At 40.0% G+C, this 27,468-nt stretch overlaps 5 protein-coding genes across 5 annotated transcripts in view; 3 read left to right on the top strand and 2 right to left on the bottom strand.

The window, feature by feature from the left end:
• ppp2r2ba (protein phosphatase 2, regulatory subunit B, beta a) overlaps window positions 1–816 on the bottom strand; it is an 81,182-nt gene extending 80,366 nt beyond the window's left edge. The window contains exon 1 of the mRNA XM_072439757.1: window positions 603–816. Within this exon, the coding sequence (XP_072295858.1) occupies window positions 603–681 (79 nt within the window). The 5' untranslated portion in view covers window positions 682–816. The remainder of the gene's footprint in view (window positions 1–602) is intronic.
• Window positions 817–2,866: 2,050 nt separating this feature from the next.
• On the top strand, window positions 2,867–5,608 carry rpl26 (ribosomal protein L26). The gene is made up of 4 exons (XM_072439776.1): window positions 2,867–2,959; window positions 3,596–3,767; window positions 3,843–3,983; window positions 5,451–5,608. The coding sequence occupies exons 2-4, from the start codon at window positions 3,600–3,602 to the stop codon at window positions 5,577–5,579; spliced, it is 438 nt and encodes a 145-aa protein (XP_072295877.1). The 5' UTR covers window positions 2,867–2,959; window positions 3,596–3,599; the 3' UTR covers window positions 5,580–5,608.
• A 783-nt stretch (window positions 5,609–6,391) lies between these two features.
• On the top strand, window positions 6,392–8,205 carry atp6v0e1 (ATPase H+ transporting V0 subunit e1). The gene is made up of 4 exons (XM_072433752.1): window positions 6,392–6,613; window positions 6,912–6,959; window positions 7,809–7,920; window positions 7,995–8,205. The coding sequence occupies exons 1-3, from the start codon at window positions 6,510–6,512 to the stop codon at window positions 7,900–7,902; spliced, it is 246 nt and encodes an 81-aa protein (XP_072289853.1). The 5' UTR covers window positions 6,392–6,509; the 3' UTR covers window positions 7,903–7,920; window positions 7,995–8,205.
• Window positions 8,206–8,809: 604 nt separating this feature from the next.
• LOC140354633 (vesicle transport protein SEC20-like) lies at window positions 8,810–11,770 on the top strand. Its single transcript, XM_072439756.1, has 6 exons — window positions 8,810–8,933; window positions 9,861–9,953; window positions 10,028–10,119; window positions 10,224–10,328; window positions 10,479–10,597; window positions 10,724–11,770. The coding sequence occupies exons 1-6, from the start codon at window positions 8,853–8,855 to the stop codon at window positions 10,918–10,920; spliced, it is 687 nt and encodes a 228-aa protein (XP_072295857.1). The 5' UTR covers window positions 8,810–8,852; the 3' UTR covers window positions 10,921–11,770.
• A 1,089-nt stretch (window positions 11,771–12,859) lies between these two features.
• nkx2.5 (NK2 homeobox 5) lies at window positions 12,860–14,554 on the bottom strand. The gene is made up of 2 exons (XM_072439772.1): window positions 14,065–14,554; window positions 12,860–13,438 (listed from the first exon to the last, which is right to left on the bottom strand). The coding sequence occupies exons 1-2, from the start codon at window positions 14,405–14,407 to the stop codon at window positions 12,864–12,866; spliced, it is 918 nt and encodes a 305-aa protein (XP_072295873.1). The 5' UTR covers window positions 14,408–14,554; the 3' UTR covers window positions 12,860–12,863.
• Window positions 14,555–27,468: the final 12,914 nt, after the last annotated feature.

The following is a 27,468-nucleotide window of genomic DNA, read 5'->3' as shown; positions in this document are numbered from 1 at the left end:
TATAACTATAACCAAAACAAAAGTATTTCCCAACTATTAGGGTACTAAGAATGATTTAAGTTTTTAAAAGCTGCAATTGAATAGTATTAGATAGTGTTTTGGACACCAATATCATTAAAACAAGAAATGAATAGTAATAATTGGCAATATTCTAAAGTAAACAGATCTATTTGGCATGGTTAGTGCCAGAGTGAGACCAGCTTTAGGGGGGTACACGAGACAACCACTGAGTAAGAGTGAAAAAGTGCAAAGGATGCAACTGCATACAGTTTGCACCGTGCAGGCCTGTATGTGGACAGCTTTAGGGGAGCTACAGTAGCCATAGGGGTGCAGCTAATAAACCCCCCAAATAGCAGCCACGCTCGCAAAAAAGGCTTGAAGTCACAGCAAGCACTCCTTACGTGACCTCTGCACATACAACTTCACACACTGTCACAAAACCCCCGCTGTGCAATCCAACTTCTGCCCCGTGCACACACTGAGCGCGCAGAGGCTCCAACGCATGACATCAAACATGTCACACGCGCGCACGCTCAAAGTACAACTCCCCAGCCGCCGTGGCAGGATTCCCCCTAATTCCCCCCGCCGTCCCACACCCTTACCTTCTGTGTGGCAAGTGGAGGACAGGATGGTGCTCGGAGGGCGGAAGAGGTACGGGAGATATCGGGAAAAACATTTCATCTTCTCCTCCGCTGCTGGCCGCTGCTGGATGAGGAGCTCTGCGCTGACGGCGGCTCCACAACATCCGCACTGCCGCCGTGTCAAGACAGCTGGAGCCAGCACCGGGGGGGGGGGAAGAGAGAGGGAGAGAGAGATCCTCGGTGCGTCCGCGGCGGCGAAACCGGGGGGCTATGACAGCATCACTTTTCGCGGGCAGACGGACGCAGGGAACGCGGGCGGTCACGGGGTTGTTGTTGTTGGTGGTGGTGGTGGTGGTGGTGTTGTTGTTGTCAGTGCGCCTCCGTGTCCGCCGTGGCTCGGTTAGTGCGCGGCGGAGGCAGGAGTTTGACTGGCGGCAGGACCGTAGACCGAGCATCGAGCAGAGATGCACCGTCTATGAGCAGGACAGGGGGTCGTCTCTGAGCCTCTCACATGGGAGGTCAGTGCGGTGCATGTGGTCCGCTGGAGAAACACCTCCTCCCGTGCTGCGAGCCACCGGGGATGGACGTGATAGAGACGGATGGGGTCAGGTGATCACAGGCAATAACTTTATTTAGGACGTTTTATCGGAATTCACGACCAGTCCATTGGCAAGATTCTCAAATAAATGTCTCAAAAGCTTTCCCAAAGGTGGATTATTTTTTCCGTTCAGCAGCAAATGGTCTAAAAGCACAAAATGTACGACATTTTAAATAATTATTCAGTTCAAAAACTTGTTTTCGCAAGAACTTCATTGAGTGTAATTCGTTTTGGCTCTATCTAGTGGAATTTGTTAGAATTACACTGACAATTATTACATTTTATTTTGAGTGTGAATGATATAGTGGAATCAAATTATTTATTTTTAATTAATAACAATTGTCAACTTACTTTCAGTTAAAGTATCAACACATGCTAGTTTCATACATACACAGATTAGTATTATTGTTACCAGCGTCATAAGGCGCTGGTACAGCTGGCAGCCCGGTGTAAACGCTCTCTCTTCTTTCTCACACTTATTGTGCTTTATCTCCTATATTTTGTAAATATAGTTAGTATATTTTTTCTATTTTACTGTACGATAGGGACACGCGCTGGAATAGTTTTTTTAATTCAACTGTTTTTGACTTTTTTCGGCTGGATTTGAGCGTTTTTCGTTGCGTTCGTTGTGTTGTTGTGACGTGAGCTAGCTCCGAGCGAGCCCACCAGCCCCTCCGGCCGCGCTAAAGTACGGCGTGTCGTCGGTACACGTTTATATACACGTTTATATGAAAGAAGAACTTCACGAACGATCGGGACACGCACTGGAATCGCTTTAAATTAACTTGTTTTGACTTTATTCGGCTGGATTGAGTGTTTTCGTCGTGTCGTTGCGATGTGTCTTGGCTCTGAGCCCCCCGGCTCCGGCTCCGGCCCCGCCCCCCGGCCGGCGCCGTACCGCGTTTACACAAAGAAGGAACTCATGAAACTGCGGAGAACTGTCGTCTTACCCGGAGATCGTCACGTTATCCCGTCGCAATACTGACCTAACCTAATACTGATGTGCAATTCTGTCGTATGTGCAATTGCTGTTGGAATTAATGTGCAATTCATGTGCAATTACTGTGAAATTCATGTGCAATCTATGTGCTGTCGTGACACATATTCATGTGCAATTACTGTCGGGATCACATGCAATGGTATTTATTTATTTATTTGTCTATGGGAGTTTTTGTTTATAGGAGATCTTCTACTGAAAGTGTTTTTCAGACTTCCTATAAGTGATCTGTTCTTCTGTATTTACCTCTGTATCTACCTGCGTTGCACCAATGAAATTTCCCCATGTGGGACAATAAAGGAATATCTTATCTTATCTTATTATTATCATTATCATTATCATCATCATTATTATTATTATTATTATTATTATTATTATTATTTTAATTTTATTATTATTATTATTATTATTATTATTATTATTATTATTACTACTACTACTACTACTACTACTACATTTTCAAAGTTTTGGGGTTGATGAAGGAGAGTTCAGTCAGAAATACTTTGTGCATGTATGGGTGATTCATGGAGGAAAACTTGCATTTATGAATGATGGAAGTTAGAAACACCCATTCATTTATTTAATGCATTTATTTTTTTATTGATAGTTGATGTTACAAATAACCGTTCAGATTATTTGCGTTCGTGGATACAAACTGAAATGTGTTTAAAAGTTATTTTTCTATTTTATTTTTCCCAACTCTCGCGAGACGTGAGTGAACTAATGCAGCGGAAGTACTCGTTCAGTCTCTTTTCCGCCGGCCACAGAGGAGCGATCGGCAGGGTAAGAAATCCCGGTGAAGAATTTGAGACAGAATCATCATCCATCCTCTATATGTGACAAAGTTCTGTCCATCTGAAAATATAAAAACGTTCTAAACACTGTGGCTGCACAATAAACCCCAATAGTTTTATATATTGCTTGGTAGATGATTATAAAAACTCGGTGGTTCTATGGTAGCATTGTAGCTGTTCCTGTAGCCGCATGTCCGATGTGCGCGGCGCATTGGTTGTCGTTTACGGTTAAAGATATTTTATGGGCAAGTTGCCCATTACCAAGATTTACATATATGTATCTGCTGTATTTAGTAAAAGCTGCATTTCAATGCGTTCAAAGTCATCCACGACGCTTACTGTTATGCTAGCGTCTTAGCAATAGCTTGCTAGCCCCGCATTACCGTAATAAGTGTCTCTTAATGTGTTGTGTTTTTATGGATCTCAAGACAAATTTCTCACTTGTTGGACAGTAAAGTTCATTTTTAATTACCTGGCCGTGGCACGTTTGTCACACTTGTCTTACCTTGCACATCATTACTTGATGTTACACGTGATCAGCAGCTCCTTTGGCTAAGACCACTGCATGACACCTTTACAGAAGTCCTGGGTAATTTGATTGACTAATTTGATGTTTTTGTTGCAGCATCATGAAGCTCAACCCGTTTGTAACGTCCTCCCGCCGCAAGAACCGTAAGAGGCACTTCAATGCCCCCTCACACATCAGGAGGAAGATCATGTCCTCCCCTCTGTCCAAGGAGCTCCGGCAGAAGTACAACGTGAGGTCCATGCCCATCCGCAAGGATGACGAAGTCCAGGTAATGCAGAGACCTCGGAGTACTTATCTTACTTTGGTGAGTGTGTTATTTAAATTCTATGGTTCTTGATTGCAGGTCGTCCGTGGACACTACAAAGGCCAGCAGATTGGCAAAGTAGTGCAGGTCTACAGGAAAAAGTATGTCATCTACATTGAGCGCGTCCAGAGAGAGAAGGCCAATGGCACCACAGTACATGTCGGCATCCACCCCAGCAAGGTGAGGCTTGACTGTTTGTCGGGTGAAAAATTGATTAAGTCTAACACACTGGACAAGTTTTTGCAATGCTACTTTTAAGTCTTGCTTAGAAGAATGCATTTTATTTTCAGTCCATATGAAATTATCAGAATGGTACAGTGAAACTTGTCTTAGAAAGGAGATGGTGTATACATTTGCGAGATGAGAATAGTCTGAAAGCTTGACATACTGTAATGTTTGTATTTAATTTAAACGTTACAAATTATTCCCAACGCTCACTGTGCAATTGACTCTCAGACAAGCAGAGCCTGAGCCAATTGTTTCCAGTGTGACAAGTGGACACACACACACACGCACTGACCTGCTCATACCATCCTTGTTGCATGGGCCTGAAGTCTTTGTAGTGCTGGGTACATGTATGTGGTCTCTTCATACAGTGTGTTCAAGCTCTCAAAAAATCATAGAAACACGCAAACTGCAAAAAAGGTGACCTACATTTTTCAATAGAAACCTAGACATCAAAGTGTAAGACTGTGGAATCACTACTGAACCCTAGAACTAGAACAGTTTCTTTCCCTCTCCATTTAGACTCATGAACATGTATTAAAACACCTGTCACTAATTGAATCACTTGCAGCATTGTTCACTTTCTGCACTACGTTTCTTAATTTAACTAAATTTTGTGACCTAGTAAGCCTGTTTTTATCTTATAGCAGATTTAAATAGTTTTTTTTTCTGAATGTTTTATCATTGTTTTATGTTGCACGGAATCACCAAAGCTTTCTATAGTTGTGAATTCTGTTCATTGGCAATGGCAATAAACCTTTTTGGATGTTTGTAGGATTAAAGTTGTAGTGTACACTTTTATTTAATCATTCTGATTCATTAATCAGACATGGCTAGTGTCTTGTCAGTGATGGACAAAATGTTGGCTATAGTTTTTAATTTGCTTAATAGCTTTTGTATGTACCGATATTCACGTGGGCAGTTATTTCCTTGCACTCAAGCGATAAGTAAAATGCCAACAGTCTTTCAATTTTATTTTTTAATGAGAATGTTCAATGTAATGTTTAATTGTTGTACATCTACATTCTTTGAGTTGGATAATTGTGCCACTGTTGAAGCATTTTTCATACTGAATTGTCATGAAGTCCAAATGCATCTTGTAGTAATTGGGTTCTGTCTGAGAGAATTCATTTAGGAGCAACATTGGATTTTTTTATGTCCTGTGATTTATGCACTGCTGCACCAGCCAGGAAGCAATATAAAACATACTTGAACAAAATGTAAACATGGCCGTAAAGGTTTAACGACACTGAATTTGTGGGAAAGCAGAAAATGTAAACAATTCTAAGGCCAGGATTTAGCAGTGCTTTTGATTTAATGTGTTCACTTGGTTAATGTCTATTAAAGTGGACATGTGCACACTCTCTAAACACACTGTAATTATCTAAACCTTAAGTTTTAAACTTTTTTTTTGGTCCTCAGGTGGTGATCACCAGGCTAAAATTGGACAAGGACCGCAAGAAGATCCTGGAGCGCAAAGCCAAGTCTCGCGCTGATGGAAAGGAGAAGGGCAAATACAAAGAGGAGACCATTGAGAAGATGCAGGAGTGAAAACATTTTCAATAAATTGTATAAACTGACTTCATGTTTTTTATGAATGCTTTTGGTCACTGGTTTTGTCATTCAGTTGACATTGATATACACTTTAGCATATCAACTGATGGACTTTGGTTGGCTGTTTTGGTTTATTGAGTGTTCCAAAGAACAGTTTTAAGTTTTTAAAAGTCAATGTGCTGACAAATGTCAGAACCATGGATCTATTTAAAATATCTGAGCAGAACTGAAATATTAAACTTTGACTTTGCTACAATACTAAACTACATTCAGAATGAGTGATGCCCCAACACCGGGGGTTCTCGCTGAAAATAAAAATCAACCAACCCAATTCCTATAAACTGGGCAAAATCAAATTGAGTTATTGACCTAGACTGACAAATTATAGTTTTAGTAAGTGAGATATCACCATGACAAATTTTATGTTGAAAAATAGTTGTTGACCCCCAGTTTAGTACCCTGTGACTCCCAACAGTTTGGGACTCCAAATGCCCTAATATACATAATTATGGTAAATCCAGAAATGTCTTTGCAATCATTTGTAGTTCAGTATTTTACAGTTTAATATTGAGGTTTGCATTTCGGCCTATTCAGTTGTTTTTGCTTAATGGCCAGCAAGTGTCGCTATTATACCATGTTTTGTGCCAGTGTCAGTGTTTACCTTTATATTTGTACTTTTACATTTCATGCAATGCTACTAGATCTGTAATTTGTATTTGACTCCCAGGGGTGAATAAGAGGTGAATTCACTCTTTATCAAACCTAATTTTACGGTTTGCACCTATTTTTCCATCGGAGAGAATGAGCTTCCTCACTTCCCCCGTGGTCATGTGATACGTGCTGCCTCTCGTCGTGTAGCAGTGTGAGCTCAGAAGTCTTTTAAGTTTGATCTTTGTGGACATATCCACTTTTACACCTAATCTAACCATGGCGGAACTAAGTTTTGTTATTTCCATGTCCGTGATGACCCTGTTTTGGGGGATTGTCGGAGGAGTTGTGCCTTTTTTTATCCCTAAAGGACCAAACAGAGGGTAAGTTTGTTAGCTTTCACTAGCATTCAAATGCTAAGCTAATAAAGTTGTTCTTTATTGCTTTCATGTGTCTGTTAAACCTTTTACTTCGAAATAATATTGTACATCTGAAAATAATTGCTACAAATACATTTAAATACATTTTAAACCCGTCATCTTTTGGCATTAAACTGCAGTCCAACATATACCGTTCAACTTCCCATTTCTTAGAAAGCTGAATTTGTCCTAACACCCATGAATTTATCCTACTGTATTTCTTATTTACTATCGATCATAATTGTATTTATTTTCCCTACAGGGTTATTGTCACGATGCTGGTTCTAACTGCGGTCTGCTGCTATTTGTTGTAAGTATTACCGGTATTTTGCAATGCACTGTGCCAAATTCATGACAGCCGTGTTACTTTGTGAATAAACTTAATATTTTAAAATCATGTCAGTGTATAACTGCACGTACAATCATTTATAACAAAATACATGCAAAGGGGCGAGTTGTTCCATGTTCCTTGTAAAACAGACAAAAGGGGGCAGCAGAGACAACAATAAATGTTTATATAGCTCAGTGTTTCCCAACCAGGGGTACACGAGCACTCACAGGAATTTATTTATTTCAGATTTCAAAACAAATGTGGACTTGAATAGTATTTGAATAAAACATGTTTTATTTTATATAAAATAAAAGTCATTTTTAGTCGATATTGTTTTTTGTATAATGAAAACAATAAAATATAATGTAAAAGAACTGCTAAATATTAGTGGGTACTAGTTTAGTAAATTGATTTATAATTTCTAAAGAAACAGCAGTACATGATACAGGGAGAACACAGAGTATGAGACGACGCTTAAATGGAAATTCAAGACAAAAAAAAACTTGGGGAAACACTCGGTTGATCGTGATGTCCACATTGCTTAAGTTATGAGTGATTAGTGGTGGTCGTCGCTGTAGATCCCTGTGGTGCAGATTGGCTGCTTTCACTGTCCGTCAGCCCCAGGGCAGCTTCAAAAGTAACTGTCCACAAAGTGTCAAGTGTAAGAAATGTACTGTAATGTGAAGCTCTGTATAAGCCCACAGTATTATCTGCTGACTCATCTATTAAACTCAAGTAGTGGGTATTGTTTTAAACACACAGCCCTTTTTTCTTGGATGTTAATGTTATTAATGGTTGTCAATACTTTCTGTATATTCTATTTTGCAGCTGGCTGATTGCAATTCTGGCTCAACTAAATCCACTTTTTGGACCGGCCCTGCGTACTGATATCATCATGTATCTCCAATATCGCTGGCCGTGAAATCCACTGAACAAAGAGGTATTCTCTAATCATAAACACTTTCATTGCTCTAACGTTTCTCTCTAACTGACTTATATTTTTGTTTCCTACAGGATAGAAGGACCTGATATTGGCAGAAATCATTTCATCATTCCAACTGTGCCTGATACAGATTTTATATCCAGAAAACGGAGGCCTTATCTCACCAACTGTGCTTTATATTTGTAGACTACAGCCTACTCTTTCGTGCAGGCTAATGTTGTGTTTCTGTTTGGTTATTGTTGTTAATATAAATTAAAACTTGTGACTCTTTGGTATAATGTACATTATGTAACCTGTTTGAGTGTATATACAGGTACAGATAGAACTCGGGATGGAACATCCAAGAAACAGTTGTAACCATGAAAATCCACCATCTTTGTCGTTGGTGTGCTAGTGCTAAACATACAATAATGTAAAGGGGAAAAGTAGATAAACTGCTGGGTCACTGCTGGTAAATATTTTTATCACTCTACCGTATCGGAATACATTTTATTGAACGCTAAGTTTAGTATTTAGCATCTTAAAATCTCCATTGTTTTAACACCGGACTAACTGAATTCCATGAGGTGAGACGTTACAATCCCGAGCTCTAGCTGACTGGAATGGATGCGATTTGTGAATTGGTTGTAAATTAATAAAGGAAAAACAGTACAAAATATACTGTTATGATTCCATTAAATGTTTGTGGTCTGCTGTGAATTCATGCACACTTTGTAATGGATAATAATGAAATGGTGAAGGCTTTTAGACATCAAGGAATACATGTCATCCAACAAGAATAAAACTAGTTGCAACTAATGTCTACGTGTTGTATTGTTGTATTTACAAAACTATTTTTTATTGTAGTTTAATTTATTACTAAATGCGAAGTTCTGCGCTTTGATTTGGTCTGCTCGCTTCCCGTAGCTGTAGTTGTCAACGTGGGCAACATGGCGTCCTCTGATGTCCACGTACGAATTTGTGATCAAGAAATACTGAAATATGACTTGGAAATCAAGGCTCTTGTCCAGGTGCGGCTTGTTATTTGGTAGGATTATAGAATGTAATTCCATAATGTGACGGGTTTGTTGACTGTCATGGAGAAATACATTAGTTTTGTTGGAGAATACATACCGCCGTTACAGCGCCGCTCTTTATTATGAGAACGAACATGCTCTCTTAATAAAGCTCTACTGCGAATCATGTTTACTTCATTTGATGATCTTTTTACCAATTGCAGAGGGATTTAAAGGTGTTTTGTCATAAAGGATCTGTGTATGTTGACTGAACACTGTATGTCATAATGTAACTTATGTGAAATCGAAAGCATCGATATCACAAAATGAATTGACCAATGCAAGAAACTAATAAGGTTCACCTCTGACAGAAATATATATGTATTATAATTATTGATGATTTTCCTTATTAAGTCCAAAATTAGCCTTGACTTAGTACTGGTTTGGTTTATTTATTTTTTTGTACATTTTATTTTAATATTACTGAAATTGCAGTATCAAAAGATATTTAAAAAAATATAGAAATAATATCAATATTGCATTACTAACCATACTGCATGTCACATTTAAGCCTGTGACAATAACACATTATTAATGTGTTATTGTCACATGCAATATATTATTTCAGAAATGATCACGATGAATGACAATATTGAAAGTACTGACACAGTAATGGTAAAGAATGATAATCCTATCCAACTGTTATGATCCATCATTAAAGCTGCACTACATTAAAAAAAAACAAGTTAGTTAATGTCTATAATGAGCCATACAATGAATGTTTTGACCCTATAAAGCTCAAATCTGAAATGATAAGTTCCTCACTAGTGGTCGATCAATAAGTGTATAGTATTAACTAAATATAGTGTAACAGGCCTAGTTGTGCTTTTTTTATACACAACTAATAAACCTCTTGTAGTAAATAAATGTGATTATTTTTAGGATATTATTGGCTGTGATGGACCAGACACCAGGCTGACGGAGCTGAACACGGACGTCAAAAAGTGTTTTCACAACCTCAGATTACGCATTCAGGTAATACATATTTGACCCCTTTCCACGAGTCTTGTATTAAACTATTCTTACTGAAACAAAGTGCGCTCTGACAGGATCTTGAGCAGATGGCAATGGAGCAGGACAAAGAGTCGGACAAACAGGCCTTGATAACTCAGGTCGAGGGCCACAGAAAACAGATGCTGAGGTGAGGTTGTGATTATTCTTTCAACATGCGCTGCTGCTGCTGCTGCTCTGTCAACTTCACATTTTATAGTTTTCTGATGTGGTCTGCTGCTTGTGTCATTCCAGTAATCAGACAGCTTGGAGGAAAGCCAACCTCGCCAGCAAACTGTCCATTGACAATATGGAAAAGCAGGCTCTACTTAATGGGGGAGATAGTGCTGTGAGGCAGAGGTGAGTTGACAGCCGGTCTTACGTGATATCGTTATGAACTGTTGGAGAACCTGACATGTCTAAATACAAAAAAAACTGTGCATGATTCATATGAGAAAGTAATTCTTTACCCGTGACCCTATTTATTCCTTACTATTTTGTCATTATTAGAAAATTGACCAAAGAAAGCCTGGCTCAGACAACAAGCAGCATCACAGAAAATCTCATGAGCGTAAGCCGTATGATGGCACAGCAAGTTCAACAAAGTGAAGAGACCGTGACAACTCTAGGTCAGTGAAATTCAAAAGCTATTATGTCAAACCACTTGTCACTATTGTACCCTTAAATACTTAGTTTCACTCGTTGGTTTGGATGTCATAATAAATGTTTGTCTTACGTTTGATTTCTGTCCAAAGCAACTTCTTCAAAGACAGTTCAGGAGACAAATGACGAGTTCAAAACGATGACCGGGACGATACAGTTGGGTAGGAAACTCATCACGAAGTACAACCGCCGAGAACTCACTGACAAACTGCTCATCTTCCTGGCTCTGGCCCTTTTTCTGGCTACAGTGCTGTACATCCTTAAGAAGCGGCTGTTTCCCTTCATTTAGACCTGGTACTCATAGGAAAAACCACATCTTATACTTTTGAACGCTCTAATATCAGAGACGCAGTATAGATTTATTTGATTTGTTTAATTTATTCAAACATTTTAACTATTAATTGTCTAACTTTCAAGGATATTGTGACAAAGTGATGCTGAGCATTGCAAAATTACAAAAACTGATAATGCAAGTCAGAACTCTAATTTTAGGATTTCTGTTTAGAATGTAGATCATTAATTTATTCAACATATCTAATATAAACCAAAATGTATTGTTCTAAGTACTGTACCACACAACACGAAAGTTGTTATGTATTATGACAAGACAATATCAACTTTGAAACAAGCATCTCTAATTTTAAAAAGGTAACTTAGCACGTGTTTCATTGTATATAATATCAAGTATTTAAACATATTTGTATAATCATTTGCTTCACCGGTATGTGCCTAGGAGACTTGTTGCTTTGCCGAACAAACAATATAATAATTTGCCTCATATAGTTAGGTCTCCACTGCTACTGAGCAGAAAAGCTCAAAGAAGTGTCTCTGGTCGCCCTGGCATAGATAGAGCCACATATATCCCTGCCTTTCTTCAGATAAGACCCGGAAAAGCAGATTATTCTGACCGGTTTGCCGCCTCCTGCTCCATTGCAGAGGGAGGATATATTTAGTATGGCTTTGTTATCTGACGTTGCCTTTTCAACACCTCAGAGGAGAGGGTGGCCAGAGGAGCTACATGACCTTGCTCTTCACATGACAACTACCTGGCATTGCCTTTATTTGAAAATATGAATTATTATACACAGGTTTGTGCTGTGTTGATTTCAATAAACATGAAGCTATGTGGCATGATATCTCAGTATGTCCGGAGTATGTTTTTGTTTGGGATTTTTGTGTGTCGTGTGAGTAGAAGGCAAGTGTTAGTGGAGAGATGCCTAAGAATCTCTTACTCATTTAAAGTGGAGGCTGTTGGGCAGAGCCAGTTTGTAAATGTGCACTTAAACTAGGCCTCTGCCTCTTGGTCGAGCAAATTGCACTATTCTTTCATTTGACACCGTGGTAGTGTCTTTCAAGGGTCTGCGTTGTGCCCAAGTAGATTTAATTCCTATTGCAAAACCATAAAAGCGGGGCTGACTGAACACTTACTCTTTAAATGCTGTTGTTTATGATTGTTTTAGAAATATAGTTTTAGGTCTAAAAATGTAAGCTCAAATAAATGTCTTACAAAGTCAAAATAATCCAACCATTCTCTATAAGTATTTACTCAAAATGACAATAATCAATCAAAGATGCATTCATGTTAGAAATGATAGTACTATAGTATGTATTTTTGATAGAAGCTAAAGCATTGACACAGGTCAAGGTCATGGCTGGCTGCGGTTCTGCCCTGGACTGAGCACTAAACCGTAAGTTCCCGACAGTAGGTTGTAAAAACGTGTAAACTCAGACCAACCTTTCACCCTGTTTAAGCAGACTGAAGGACATTTCCTAAAGACCACTTCAACATACACCAAACACAAACATGACTTTTTACAGATGGCGCACATTTAAAGGAATTAGGGCTGTTTTTGTTTCCTTTAACAGCCCATAATAAAGCATTGTAACTTTATGAAATGACAGTTGCAATGTCATTACAGATGAAATCATGCCAATGTTTGTTTCAGAAGTGCATTTTATGTTATTATAACTGCATTATTTTTTATGTTGGACAAAACCAATCCAAAATAAGGTAAACATTTGACACTAACTTAAAGTTGGGCTCAAGTGTTATCAATATATACTACAAAGTACAATATTTTATCCAACGTTATATTTTTCAGTGCCACAACCAGTAAAAACGTGCAAGCAAAAACTGAATTAAATAAATGTCAAATACAAGTTAACAAAGCCTCGTGGACACAAACGCATGCAGCTCTCTGTAAAGGGACCTCTGGCCCAGTGTGAGCTCCTTCACCACGTCCTGATGCCGTGCAGAGAGGACACGCCACCAGACGAGAAGCTCTGCACCGGGGCCAGCTCTCCAAAGTTCATGTAGCTGCTGCTGGATGAGGCCTGCACAGTCTGCGCACTGGATGCTGGGTAATTACAGGTGTAGTTCGTGTTGCACCCGGGGCTCGTGTAGTTGGTGAAAGTGGGATAGTTGTTATAGGGAAAGTAGGACGGATTATAGGCCGCAGAGTCCGCCGCGAGGCACGGCTTCCCGTCGCGCACCAGCACCGGGACCGAGACCCTCCGCGGCGGTGGCAGAGACACCATCTCCAGGCTCTGGTCCTGCCGCTGCCGCTTGCACTTGTAGCGCCGGTTCTGGAACCAGATTTTGACCTGTGTCGGAGTGAGCTTCAGAGCTCCCGCCAGGTGGTCTCTCTCCGGGGCGGACAAGTAGCGCTGCTGTCGGAAGCGCCGCTCCAGCTCGTGCACCTGCGCCTGGGAGAAGAGCACGCGGGGCTTTCTGCGCCTCCGAGGTTTTAGGGGCCGCTCCTGATCCTCTGACTTCAACACGTCCGAGGAATCTGCTGCAAAGTCCTCTGGAGAGGGGAAAAACAAAGGGAATAATCTCAATAATGGTTTATCACTGTTCACTATAAACTCACCCCTAAACAGAAAAGTCTACAAACAATGCCTTCATTTCCATTGATTATCAAAAAAAACTCGTGTAATGAAAGTTGTGAATGTTTCATGAATATTTTTTTACAATTTAGAAAGAAATTAACACAATTGTAAAAATAATAAGGTACTTTAATTTCAATTTCAATTTCATGGTAATAAAACTACACACTAATACACAATTAGTGACATATCATAAAAAACACAATTTATATATATATATATATATATATATATATATATATATGTTTTTTATGATATTTTTTATTATTATATATGTTGTTTTTACGTGATCAATTGATTATTTTTGGTTTAATGCTGTCTGTAATTTTTATTTTTGCAAATAAGTTAGGCTTATTCAACTTATGCAATGTGTTGAAAAACACATTAATTGGCCTACACCTACTCTTGTTTTGTGAGCCGGAGATCTTTTAAAAACAAAAAGCAAAAACCTTTCCGTTCTGATTTAGCGCAACTTGCAGTTGTTCTGTAAATGCTATTTTTTTCACTTTCGTTTTAATTTTTTGAGTTACATTTTTGAACTGACCTTTTGTGAGCTTTTCTTCATACGGGTCTGTGGTCACGTCCTTCTCCAGATCCATGTCCAGGACAGATTTCCCATAAAAGGCGGTGGTAAAGTTGAGTGCCGGAGCTCCTCTGCAGCCGCTCCCTTTAGCCTCGTTGAGATCTTCCCCAAAAAGCGCCATGTCCCGCAGAGACTCGTGCTTCAGCTGGGCCTGCATCATGCACGACGAGGAAGAGGGCGAAGATGAAGAAGAGGATGCGGCGCACGCGTCCAGATGATGGGACACCAGGACACCGTGGGCCTGCTCCAGGTTTAGGATGTCCTTTACGGAGAAGGGAGTGGACGTGCTGGGACTGGGGAACATGGCTTATGGAGTCATTGAAGGCAACACGAATTCAACGACCCTCCTCTGACTCCGGCTCGTGTTTACTGTGCTCAAGTGGCCGTTTGGTCAACAGCCTGACTCTAGCGTGCATTTTGAAAGTCAACTCCGACTCCAAACTTTGGCTTGGCCTCCCACTGCTGACGTAGACGGGGGGAGGGTGTGACCCTCAGCTCAGGCAAGTGTTCTCCCATTCAGCAGCGTGCATCATCATTGAGTTATGGTGAATGAAAACATTTTACTGCTCCCTTTTACTCAAAACCAAAACGGATTAGAGATTTTTTTTATACCCAAGGGTTTCTCAAAATGTGTTAAAAAACATTTCCGTGGATTGTGCATCAAATTTGACACAATTTTGATAATGCCAGAAAAAAAGGTTTCCTACACCACACGTTTACAACAACATATAATACAAATGGCCAAAACATTTCCTATGCCATTCTTAAATAAAGAAAAATCAGTGCCACAGGCCACTTCTCACTTAGTCCCATCGGGGTCAGACTGTGTGGGTCACATTATCAGATGACATCCATTAGAAATTAGAAGTGTAAATTTGTGTTAATGTCTGGTCAATTAGGTATTTTTGTGTTGAGCCACAGGGCACTCCAAAATGGCAAATAATAACATTAAATGAGCAGGTAACTTGGATTATTTCCAAGTCACATCTGGCTGTCGGGCACACATTGACTTCTGGCACAGTGTTGAAAATCAGTGTTGAGCAAGTGTTCCTAAACCTTTGAGGTCAGGCCCTCCAAAATAATGACCCAAGACCCCCACAGCAAAATGAACCCCAATAATCATTTCAAATGTTAATATTTGACCTAATTTCACCAAATTATACAATTTTCAAGTTAAACCAGATTAATTTCAGTGTTAAATTTTCTCAGTTGATATATTTTGTCTCCCAACCCTCACTGTGGGAACACTGTTGTAGGACACAACATACACTTTTTACACTGATTTACTTTTTTTACTCCACTGTAAAGACTTTCTAACTATACATTTCATCTTCACAGGTTGTGATGGTCCTGAGTTACTGTTCACTTTGTGCCGGTTCACAGCCCGGTTAAATAGAAACTGTTTTATCAGAATGTAACAAACTGCACAGGGGAAAACCCAAACCGTTTATAAGTTATACAACCAGCAGTTTGCATTTCTCTTTTGTGGCTAAATTTATAATGTAAATGTTTTATTATGATAGGAGGACATTTGAACCATTGCGATGTTCTCATACACATCACATAAACATGTTTGCACATTTGTGAGTCACAGCATGTGGGCGGATGTTTAAATGTTCAGACACAAACACTCATAAATAAATCTGCTGGTGTGAAGAGCCGGACTTCACGTCCTGAGTTGGAGGATGATGATTTTGGTTTAACAGGGGTTAATAAGACTGATAACCCCTGTCCTGTGTGTGTGCATGGGACGGGGGTCTGTCTGTGCCCCATCCGAGAGGAAACAGAGACAACAGGTTGGACAAGGAACCTGAAACCAGCAGAACACAGTGTGTGCTGTCTGAGAGGGAGGCTGTGGAGCCACTGTCTGTCTTATCACAGTGTGATAACAGACGGACACACCACACACACCGCTCAGGCCTACTTAAAGTGTCAGATGTGACACTTGGATCGCCATTAAAGATAAGCCTTTCCATAATGATCTGTTTAAATATGTTATAGCTTTGGTTTTATTACCTTGGTCTGTAGGCTTTATCATCAAAACTGTTTGATTATATATGTTTAAAGGAATTGTTTTTGTTTTGTCAGTTCTTACAATTGGGTTAGTGATGGATTTCACACAGACTCAATTTTTTTGTGAATCTTAAACTCATTAAGTTGTAGCCTATTCAACCGATTTAGTGTATTTGGATGTTCTAAATGTGCAGGCACTGAGAAGATGACATAACTCTTATATCTGTGTTTTCTCCGCTTGGCTCTAAACCTCAGCAGTAATGCTTGTGGAGCCATTCACAGGAGACAGACAGTATTATCGTTTGTTTTATCTTCAGCGTTTAGCACTGCCACGGGCTAAATGGCTCACTCTGTCTCCACGCCGCCGATGGTGTGTTTATAGTTTTAAAGGCTATTTGTGCGCCTCGAGAACTGATGAATGGCTGCAGAGTCTTCCCGGGCGCAGCGAGAGTCAACAATGGATCCAGTCCTGTTAATAAATGTGGAAATAAAGTACACAAGACACAGCGAAATGTCTCAACTTTGACTGATATCATCTGGCCTGTCTTAATGGTGGAGAATTGGCACAGTTTTTGGCGCGTTGAAGTTGGAGCGCATACCTGTACCTGTATAATTCATATAATAATGTATTGTCGGAGTGTAAATTGAGGATGACAGCTGTGGCATGTGGTTCCTGCCCTAATGTGGGCCGCTGCAGCCCGCGCCCCTTTGACCTGTCTTTCTGCAGCACATCTCCAGCGCAGATAAAGCGCCAGATAAAGTTGCTTAAAAACTTCCGCTGCACGAAGCGCGTGGTATTTTGAGGGTCTCGTGTCACCGAGCGCGTGTGTTTCTGCGTGGGCGCGTGCGTGCTTTGTTGTGGCCCCAAATGTGTGTCCTGTCTGAAGGTGTGGCGCGACGCAGCTCAATTTAATTCATTCATTCATTGCTATTTATTGATTTGTATAGAGAGTTATATTTTAGCCAAGCCATTGCAATTATTGTACCTCTTCTATTAAGACAGTGGAAGCAGAAAAATAATATATTTCATTGTTGTTGTTTTTAATAAATGGACACGTAAATAAAAAAAAAAAAACTGTATGTAAAATAAAACTTTATATAATCAAATAAAATAATACATACATGTGACGACACTGACAAATTTCCAACTGAAGTAACGGGTAATGTTTTTGACTTTGTTGAACTGACCAGTAAAATAAAAATGACAACAGGGAGGCTACTTATAGAAACATGGCCCGGAAAATGGGCTAAAAAAGAAAAACTAGATTTGTGAGGGTTTTTAAAAAAAAAAAAAAAAATGCTTAGTGTGTGGGCAATAATTATACAGAAACATACAAGCAAAAGTCTTACTGCCAATAGGCACAAACAACAGATTTATTCATTTTGTTGTGTCAGTTTCTTGCTGCCAATTTAGACCTTTCAGTTTGACTAATTGCAATATTAAACTTTAATGATCAGTCCCTGTTTAAAACATATTTCTGACGATTAGGTGAAAATGTAACAAGAATTTTGAGTTGCTCAAAGACTCGAACTATTATCAACTAAAATTTAGTTATGTTATCCTTTCAATCTTCCAATTCCATCAGAAAATTACCTGAGCGAGATGCGTTGAATGATGGGCATTATTATTTATCTCATCAATTAGATTTTTTTTGTTTTGTTTTTTCCTTCTTCTGTCTGTTCAGCCCCAGCAGCTGCACTCTCACGCTGCCTCCGGATAATATTCTCATTTTGGCTCACAGGCGGGGATTTTATGAACCTACTGATATTTAGATCTGATTGATGTGGTTTAGCCTGTCCTTGAGCTGGTGCAGTGCAAGACCATTTGCCCCATGCCATTCCTATACAATGCACTATTCAACAACAGCGCTCTCGTGTGGCACCACAATGCACACACATATTTGAGGTTATTATTTCAATTTCCCATTATATTTTTTGGTACAATTTTTTTTTGGTTCAAAATCAATGAGGCATTCTAACAACATTTTTTCAAGTTTATTTCCGTGTGTGATGGAGTTTTATGCGTCAGCTGATATAAACAAATGGAAACCTCTGTAACTGGCATGTAAAGTAGGATCTGTCCAAACATCATTTGTCATGTCCATGGTGAAGGGAACAACTTCTCCCGGTCCCTTAGTTGGTCCCAGGTCGTGTTAAAGGGTTTGGCAGAGCTTCACACAGTGTTTGCTTGGTTCAAGGTAATGTTAAGTGCCACAGGGGAGTCACTGGGATGGTTCAGGGTCCATAGTTGTGTCTACGGCCTTCTCTGCCTGCAGATGTCTCGGGTCAGATGGAGGTCATGCTGTACCAAATATGAACCGATGATGGGTTTGAGTAGGTGGGCATGTGGGGTCTAAGTGTGGGGTCTATGCAATTTTGTAAGACATCTCTGTAAGAACAATAGACTATTGTATTTTGTTGAGGTTTTTGTAACTGAAGTTGAATCAACACAAATATGATGACAAAACAATTATTAATAAATAAATAGTTTAGCAATATATTGCTTCAGCCTCACAGCAAGAATGTCTTAGGTTCAATTCCCTGGTCGGACCATTGAAAACATATATATTCATAGTGGCCGAGACTGCAATAAAAAATTAGACAACAGGACTGGATTGGACTGGTTAAATAAAGGGTACATAAACTAGTATCAAATTTTATCATTTGATGTTTGAATAAAGAGGTTTTATAATTATGTAATTAAGTAAAAGCCTATCTGAGCTTTATTTACAGAGCACCTTTCACAGACAAAGTGCTTCAGAAATTTCCATAATAACTTGTAAAAATATGTCACTGCCTGCTTGCTCAGAGGTGCTTTGGCCCTGGACTGTCTCAGAAATTCACTGATGATGGTGTTTGTAGCATTAACCTAATGCTATACAGATGTTATTTCTACTTTTAAGTGACACATTTAAATCAGATTAGAATGAGGAAAGAATAAGAGGGCGGGGCTGCAGTCTATAACTCTGTAATTTTAGAAAAGTGCCTAACATTACCACAAGAGGGCAGCATCACAGCACTGTATACTTTCTCCACACTTTTAGTCTTTTTACATCTATTTAATTTGTGGAATTCAGAGGTTATTCTTACACTTGTACAATATGATAATCTGCCTGAAGTCTCCCGTGCCGACTTTGCACTTGTGTTGCTACTTCAGTATCAAATTTCGACACTTTATTGCTCTTAATTCCCCGGGCCTTCTTTGAGTCCATTTAGCATGCTGACAACTCTGTTTTCCATGCAATTGGAGTTGACCAAGAAATGAGGTAAGAGCTTTGCTTAATAGGCTAAATGACCATCGTTGTAATGGGGCTTGCGGGAGCGGCTTGATTTCCATTCTTGGCCCTGGTGGATAATTCATGAGGATGGAGACAAGGACATGGTGCACCGGTCTTTGTGCACGTCCAAGGTTAGGTCCTCTCAGGTCTGCAGGAGGGAGAAGCTGGCACAGCAGCAGCCTCTCTGGTACAATATGTGAATGTTCTGGGTGACAAAAGGACAAAATTAAAGCATCATTGAAAGACTGTGCACATTTTCCTTGTAATTGTGAGTTCAAATCATCAGTCTTTGTCTCGTCATGCTGGCACTAAAACTCTGTTGGACTGTCCCAACCTGAGCCCATTATTTTCAGCTTCCTATGGGTACAATGGGGGCACCAGCAGAATATGTACTTTTTGAACTGGTTAAAACAGGGCAGGAAGTAGCCTAATGTCCTAGTAAAAAATTCAATTAGTGTTAGTCACCAATCACCGTCATCTGACTTTCTTTGAACTAGTGTTTGTGGAGTATAGGAGAAAGTAAACCATGAAAATGCATCTGAATGTTCTGACCTGTATATGTAAAAAGTTGCACAGTGCCTCTCTAAATGAGACATGTTATGCAACAAATAATTGAATGAATGTTTAACCTTGTTACAATGGTGTTTCCTTGTCATTAGTTTACTCTGAGTTGTATTTTAATTGTTTCATGTATGTTTGAGTTAATCATGTAATGTCCTGCAACTGAGGCTCAAGTGCCTAGACAATTCCTGTTTTCACCCACCCCCTATCCTCGCCCACATCTCTGTACTTAGTTACGATTGTTTGAAAAATGAAGACTCCAAGTGATACATGTAGGGTTCTAAAATGTCTAATCCGCTGCTTGTTATGGTGAAACTATGTCACTATGAAGTTTTGAAGTTTTGAACAGGAAGGACCCATTTCTATTACTAAGCTGTTATGGTAAAATGATAGATTTTTAATGATCAATATTGAGGTTTACAACTATGGTTATCGATCAATATGAGGTTTACAAGGAATAACATGTCAAATTATGATATACCTGGAAAAACAACAACAGTGTAAGGATGAAAACTGACTTCATCAACTTATCCATTTAGTCCGACCTATTTTGACCTTGAAATATGAACAAGAAATAGCCTCGACAGATTTTTAAGTTAAATTAATTGTGCTTGCGATGATGGTTTAAAGCTGGAATACCTGATTTTAGAGACACAGGATGGACCAATGCTAATCATTTCTCATAAAAAACGTCATATTGTTGGGTAATACAGCTTCAGTTATGCACATATGTGGTTGTAACCTGACGTTGTGGGTTTGCCTTGTGACCATGACTATTTGCTGAATGTCTCTTCCTTCTTTCCCCCATTTCCTGTTACAACTGTCCTGTCCCATAAAGTCTTTGGGCTGGAAAAAATATATATAAGACCAATCACCGTTATTATAGTATCCTCTGCTGTTTCTCCTCTAAAATGGACAGTATAAGAGAGTGCTTGTGCTTCGTCTGGACATTCTAATTGCCCCTGATACAGCGAGACCCTGTTCCCAGCAGGTCAGCCATGTGCGTGTGTGAGGAAGAGAGAAAAAGAGGGAGAGAGGGGGAGGCTATTACTCAGGTGCTGCTCCTGGCTTCAGATGAATATCCAGGACTCAACTAGAGAAAACCATTCATTACAGTCATAATAATACTGTATGGCAGCTGGGATGTATCTAGGTATACTGTATATCGAGAGATATCAATTCTCATTTAGTTTGAAATCATCTTGATACAGGGCTGTACAATTAATCATATTTTTGGGATTCAGTCATTTAGTGTCAACGATCAGCTTGGGTATTTTTAAGGCAAAGTAAGTTTATTTTTTGAAGCACAAGTTTTTTACATAGGAAAAAGGTGCATTAACATAAATAATCATTATAAAATGTACTATTAAAATCATCAGTCATGCAGATTAGATTATTTTAGTTTTGAACTTTGTCAGAATAGAGGCCTGTCTCACATGTTCAGAGACTGTTCCAGATTTTTGCTGCATAAAACTGAAATGCAGATTCCCCATGTTTAGTCCTGACTCTGGCACCAGCAGGAGGCCGGTCCATGTTTAGTCCTGACTTTGGGCACCAGCAGGAGGCCGGTCCATGTTTAGTCCTGACTCTGGGCACCAGCAGGAGGCCGGTCCATGTTAAGTCCTGACTCTGGGCTCCAGCAGGAGGCCGGTCCATGTTTAGTCCTGACTCTGAGCACCAGCACGAGGCCGCTCCATGTTTAGTCATGACTCTGGCACCAGCAGGAGGCCGGTCCATGTTTAGTCCTGACTCTGGGCACCAGCAGGAGGCCGGTCCATGTTTAGTCCTGACTCTGGGCACCAGCAGGAGGCCGGTCCATGTTTAGTCCTGACTCTGGGCACCAGCTGGAGGCCGGTCCATGTTTAGTCCTGACTCTGGGCACCAGCTGGAGGCCGGTCCCTGAGGTCCTCAGAGTCAGAGATGGTTCATATGGCACTAACATGTCCAAGATGTACTTTGGTCCTAGGCCATGCAGAGACTTGTACACAAGCAGAGCTGCTTTAAAGTCTCTTCTCTGAGCCACAGGAGCCAGTGCAGAGACCTGAGAACAGGACTAATGTGATCATACTTCCTGGTTCTAGTCAGGACCCGAGCAGCAGCGTTCTGGATGTACTGCAGCTGTTTTACAACTCGTTTGGAGAGGCCAGTGAGCAGGCCGTTACAGTAGTCTAATCTACTGGAGACAAGTGCATGGATAAGTCTCTCCAAGTCTGGTTTAAACACTATACTTTGGATTTTAGCAATGTTTTATTAGATGGTACAAAGCTGCTGTTTTTGTTGATTTGATGTGGCCGTTAAAGTTCAAGTCTGAATCCATTTAATTGAGAGGTCCACCCCCAATCCACAGCCAGTCAATAAAAACATGTGCTTTGGAGGAAAATTCAGACTTTTGAGGGATAAAATAGATTTGTGTTATATTTTGTGTTAAATGACAATTATTTAAAGTCTGTGTCATTTCACTGCTGTGAGTGCCATTTGCGCAGTGGGCTACTTGTCCTAGCCTGTGCAGCTGACTATAAAGTGCCAATATGATGGACAAATTGTTTTGTAGTTAGTGCATGAAACCCCTGGTTCAGTTTTATCTGCAAGAAGTATTTGATAAATGTTCAGTGCTACATACAGAAGAGTTGAGTCATCGTCATCCTAATTTGAATAAAAGCCCTATGGAGGACCATTCTGAACTTTCTTAATGGGAGTGTTCACAGTGCAAAACAAGCTTTCTGAAGTTTCTTAATTGGTTTTATCATGCAGAAAAATAAATCTGATATGAGGGTGGAACTACAAAGATGACAATGTTTATTTTGGAAGTAAAGTTACACCAAAGTGACAAATTTAGATAATTTTGAATGCCAGAACATCATAGACTACAGATCCTGTCCTATCACCTTCCCCAGTCCCGCACCTGGTCTGCGGCCAGAAGGATTTATGAAATCCAACTCGAACCATGTTACAAAATCCTCTCTGTGGCATCTGTCAGGAGGCAGCTCATGTTGACAGATGGGCAGAGCATTCCTGGACTCAGACCTGGTCAGCCCTGTGCCAGGAGCCGTGCTGAGGCCAACTGGCATTTCTTTACACCTATGTGCTCCATTTCTGTGGCAACCTCAAGGCACGTACCACAGGAGCTGCATTCCCCAGATGCCAGTCACAGACACAGAGAGGCAGTGACGGTCGTTACTGAACAATGAGCTTCCCCCATCTGGGTGTGGGCACAGGCAGCTAGTTAATTAATACATATTTGTATTGCATTTACTTGTTGTATACCTACATATAGGTTTACAAAGATGCATCTTTTCAAGGGATAGTTGTCAAACATGGGTTATTTAGTAGTTATCTAGTAATATATATATATATATATATATATATATATATATATATATATATATATATATATATATATATATACTATATGTAATATGGTAAACATTGTGTACATATTTTGACACTATTTGAATAAATGCTTTCTTTATAAACCATTGGGGGGTAAAAGAAGAATGGTTCAGTCTATGAATTGCTTTATTCACTTAATGATGCCGTTTGCTTTAACTCAAACTAATTTCTCCTTCAGCACTCGTCTTCACTTGGTGCAATGGATGACAGATTATGGTGGTTTTGGCTTCCCATGCGCAGCTGAGGCCGGCGGGCTGTGGTGCTGTCCCAGTTATGTGATCCGAGGCAAGGCAGCAGTGTTTGACCCCTTCCTCAGTCTCACTTCCACAGGGATAGTGTTTTACATAGCCAAGGTGAGTGGAATACCAGCAGCCTCCTGTTCTCTCTTTGCCCTATCTCCTCTAACCACCTGCTCTTCAAACCAGGTCAAAGCTAATGCTATTGCAACCAGCATTTGGTATATGTTGCTTCCACATTCTAGACTATAATGCATATTTAGATTTAGTTGTAATTATTCTAGTTTTTACTGAATTTGTAATATATATATATATATATATGTGTATATATATATATATATATATATATATACACAGACATAAAATATTACTTCACTTCCTACCAGCAAAGCAACATGTGGAGTATACAGCCTCATCAATGCCTGCTGTCATTTGACTTTGGAGGCTAAGCAGGGATGGATTTGGTTATTACTTGGATGGGCGACCTCTGTGAAATCTAGGGGCCTCAGTGTATTGGCTCACAGAGTATTGGTTTATTTGTTTGGAACGGTGCATGTTAACATACATAATATCACGCAGGATTATATCCATTGTCCCAGCATTCACTCTCACATTCATACCAGCATACTATTGTACATGTTTCAGTGGTATGGGCAACTAGACACATGGAAAACATGCAAACGCCATAGAGAAAGGCCCCATGCTGCCTGGGAGTTGAACCCAGAACCTTTTTTTGCTGCTCTACCATGCCTGTGGTTCTAGTGAAGAGTGTTTTTGTGTCGTTAGACAAGAGACTTAACCCACCTTGCCTAGTAAATGTGGTTTGAGTGAGTGCTCTGTGTTGGTCAGAGGGCGGCTTCTGTCACCTGCGGCTACCGACTGTTACCACCGAGTGTGGAGAGAATGAACTATGCACACAATTATAAAGTAACTTACAACGCTATAGAAGACAAATGCATTCTTATTAGACCACTCTCCTCCTTTATGGTTTTAAAAGTTTTTTTCTTGAGGAGATGGAAATGTTAAATTATGATTACTATACATTTTTTGTCAGCAAAAAGTTACAAGGACAAAAAACATGAAATACATTCTACAACAGTATTCTGGTATTATTTTGGAAGAGTTCATGTTTTGTTGTTTATATAAATATGGATACTGCTAAATTGAGCCAGGATTTAGTATAAATATACACATTCCCCGAGCTAAACCCTGCTTTACCTCAGACAAACAAATGGACCACTTCTGTACTAAAATTAAAATAGGATTATAAGTATAAACAGGAAAAATCTTGCATGCTAATGTGGACTAAAGGACTGAAACATGACTAGACCCGCCAACTGCCCAAATATAGATGGGGTATGATTGCTCTTAATAAGCAGGCATTCTGCAAAACCATGCCACATTCTCTGCAATCTCGTTCACCACTCTTAAACATTTTGCACCGCATGAACACAATGTTCCTGAGAGACATTGTGCAGAGTGGGCCCTGCCAACTCCTCCAAAAGTGACAGATTACAATGACCACTTGTAAACAAAGGCTCTATGTCCTCATATGTATAGGGTCAGAAAAGTCGAGATTCACAACCCGGGGGGGGGGGCTTGTGAATGCCGAAACGTGAGTAATTTGTCGACCTGAAATCCTTGTTAAAACATGGTGTCCCAATTTGTAATCATCCCCCTCCAAAGATGAAGTCAGGCTGAAAATCATTTGCAAACAAAGTGGCAGTGGTGACGACATGAGTTAGCAGGAGGACATAGGCTTTATGAATTGTTGGTTGGTGTGAGCATGGGAAAATTTATGGAAGCCCATGGATTTAGTTTGGTGGCTGACGCATGGGTACAGGCGCACATATCGCATGCATGAACGCACTTGTACACAAACACATAAAGTCAGGCGTGGGGCTGCTGCTCCGGTTTGGACAAGGCGCTCACGGTTGGCTGCAGAGATGAGCGTTAGAGGTGCTGCAGAGATAACAGAGGGTGAGAGAGTTTCAAAGCCCCAGTACGTAACTTTTAGATACAAAGACATAGACTCTGATAAAAGCATATTTTTAAAAAGAAAAATATATGTTTTTATTGCACTGAAAAACTGTGTGTGCATCCCCACAAATGTGACTCTTTCTTGGCCTTGAGGAGCCTTCACCTGCTTGTATCCAGGGACATTTTCCTTTAGCTACAATATTACACTATTATTATTATTATTACTACAGTGTATTTATATAGCACTATTCCACCTTCAAGGCATTCAAAGCGCTGTACTAGGGGGCGAAATTACTTGCCTAATGACACAGCAACATTTTCCTCTATAGTCGTATGAGATAAAACGTATTATACATTCTTTATGGAGATAAAATGTATCTCCATAAATAATGTTTAGAAATATGGTTTTAAATTTCTTTTTCCACCACCTTCAGAGAGTTAAACCAAGTTTTGTTTCTGGTGGAAAAGGTTTCCTGACATGTCTTTATGTAGGACATCATCCATTATCGAGAATCCAAAAGGCAAAAAACTGCATTTCCAAACATCAAGCAAAATCAGCACTGCATGGACTGGGCCACCAGAGGGCAAAATCTGGTTAGAAACAACTTTTTAATTGCCCCCCTGAGCACATGCCTGTCCATTATACACATGTGCATTATTGAACATGCTGCAGGCTGTGTCAGTATTTACATTCCTCCATTTGTCAGATATACACATACAGTTTAGATTACAGTTTCTGTTACACTCTTTCTGAATAGCATGACTTGCATTGTAGGCTCTGAGGGAGGAAAATGTTTTACCTATGGTAAAGGCATCTTCACTAGCAACGACCACAACAGCACGAGCCCATAGACGGAATCGGGACAAATCCAACATGGCGGTGACAACATGGCGGCAACCAGACCGATCCCGCTGTTACAGCTCAGGCAATAATTTTGTCTCTTGGGTTAACCCTAACCCCTAACCCCTAACCCCTAACCCCTAACCCCTAACCCCTAACCCCTAACCCCTAACCCTATCCCCTAACCCCTAACCCCTACCCCTACCCTTAACCCTTAGTTTTTGTAGTAGTAAGGAGAAAATGTTTTAAATGTTTGCTCACCTGTGAGACTGTGCAATCTATACATTTAAAAAGTTTAATCTCAAAATAAAATTGAGCTGTAGGCTCCTGGGCCTCAATACCCCCATCTAGGAGATAAATTAGAATAATTAAAAGAGGGTGTGAGGGAGCTGCACGACGTCATGAACACAGGTGTATGTGATCTGGATGCTTAAATAGTGTAGCCGCGGGAAGGAGCGTGGTCCTGCTACCGAACTTCACAGCAAGCAAATATGTTCTGTTTACATACTATTTAAATCTTGATATAGTCGTGACCATGAGCATCTGGAAATGGGTCGCCTATTAGTGAAGAACAGCTAAAATGTTAATTTCCCTATGGGAACATGAAAGTCTAGTTTGCCATTGTCAAGTTTGTCATGGCAATTTGTGTTTTGGCAGCATCACGGTGGAGTCCAGAATCAGTTTTGACCCTTACAGTTAACATTTACACTGCAAGTCACTGCAAACCCTCTATAGACATCTTGCCCATCTACAAACCCTCTTTTAGCGTATCTGAGCTTTGAGGTCTCTGCCCTCTGTGTACAAGCTGACTTCATGCTAGATTATAGGCCAGTGGAGTATGTCTTCATTTCACTAGTCAGGTTGGGGATGATAAACTCTTATTTTCATAGTGTAGTCTGAATGCCCTTCAAGTTTATGCAAAGCGATTGCATTTGTGTCTTTAGACAAATGTCCCAAGTTCCCCTGTCCTTAAAACTACCAAACCTAATAGTAGAATAATAGATTTTTTTAATTTCAAATTTTCAAATTAAATAACACTATAAAACACAACACAAATACACTTCAC

This window comes from Eucyclogobius newberryi, unplaced genomic scaffold, assembly GCF_026437365.1.
Source record: "Eucyclogobius newberryi isolate DKJ021-1_F unplaced genomic scaffold, fEucNew1.0.hap1 SCAF_11, whole genome shotgun sequence".
Taxonomy (NCBI): domain Eukaryota; kingdom Metazoa; phylum Chordata; class Actinopteri; order Gobiiformes; family Gobiidae; genus Eucyclogobius; species Eucyclogobius newberryi.
The sequence above is the reverse complement of the archived record's forward strand: the minus strand, read 5'-3'. Positions and strand labels throughout refer to the sequence as shown.

What these genes read in the sequence shown, in the direction of transcription:
- rpl26 (XM_072439776.1), top strand. Translation starts at nt 3,600, where the DNA reads ATGAAGCTCAACCCGTTTGTAACGTCCTCCCGCCGCAAGAACCGTAAG. An exon ending in GCAAGGATGACGAAGTCCAG is followed by an intron (nt 3,768 to 3,842) that starts GTAATGCAGAGA and finishes TCTTGATTGCAG; the next exon opens with GTCGTCCGTGGACACTACAA. An exon ending in TCGGCATCCACCCCAGCAAG is followed by an intron (nt 3,984 to 5,450) that starts GTGAGGCTTGAC and finishes TTTGGTCCTCAG; the next exon opens with GTGGTGATCACCAGGCTAAA.
- atp6v0e1 (XM_072433752.1), top strand. Translation starts at nt 6,510, where the DNA reads ATGGCGGAACTAAGTTTTGTTATTTCCATGTCCGTGATGACCCTGTTT. An exon ending in CCTAAAGGACCAAACAGAGG is followed by an intron (nt 6,614 to 6,911) that starts GTAAGTTTGTTA and finishes TTTTCCCTACAG; the next exon opens with GGTTATTGTCACGATGCTGG. An exon ending in GCGGTCTGCTGCTATTTGTT is followed by an intron (nt 6,960 to 7,808) that starts GTAAGTATTACC and finishes TCTATTTTGCAG; the next exon opens with CTGGCTGATTGCAATTCTGG.
- LOC140354633 (XM_072439756.1), top strand. Translation starts at nt 8,853, where the DNA reads ATGGCGTCCTCTGATGTCCACGTACGAATTTGTGATCAAGAAATACTG. An exon ending in AAATCAAGGCTCTTGTCCAG is followed by an intron (nt 8,934 to 9,860) that starts GTGCGGCTTGTT and finishes GATTATTTTTAG; the next exon opens with GATATTATTGGCTGTGATGG. An exon ending in AGAGACCGTGACAACTCTAG is followed by an intron (nt 10,598 to 10,723) that starts GTCAGTGAAATT and finishes TTCTGTCCAAAG; the next exon opens with CAACTTCTTCAAAGACAGTT.
- nkx2.5 (XM_072439772.1), bottom strand. Translation starts at nt 14,407, where the DNA reads ATGTTCCCCAGTCCCAGCACGTCCACTCCCTTCTCCGTAAAGGACATC. An exon ending in TGAAGAAAAGCTCACAAAAG is followed by an intron (nt 13,439 to 14,064) that starts GTCAGTTCAAAA and finishes TCCCCTCTCCAG; the next exon opens with AGGACTTTGCAGCAGATTCC.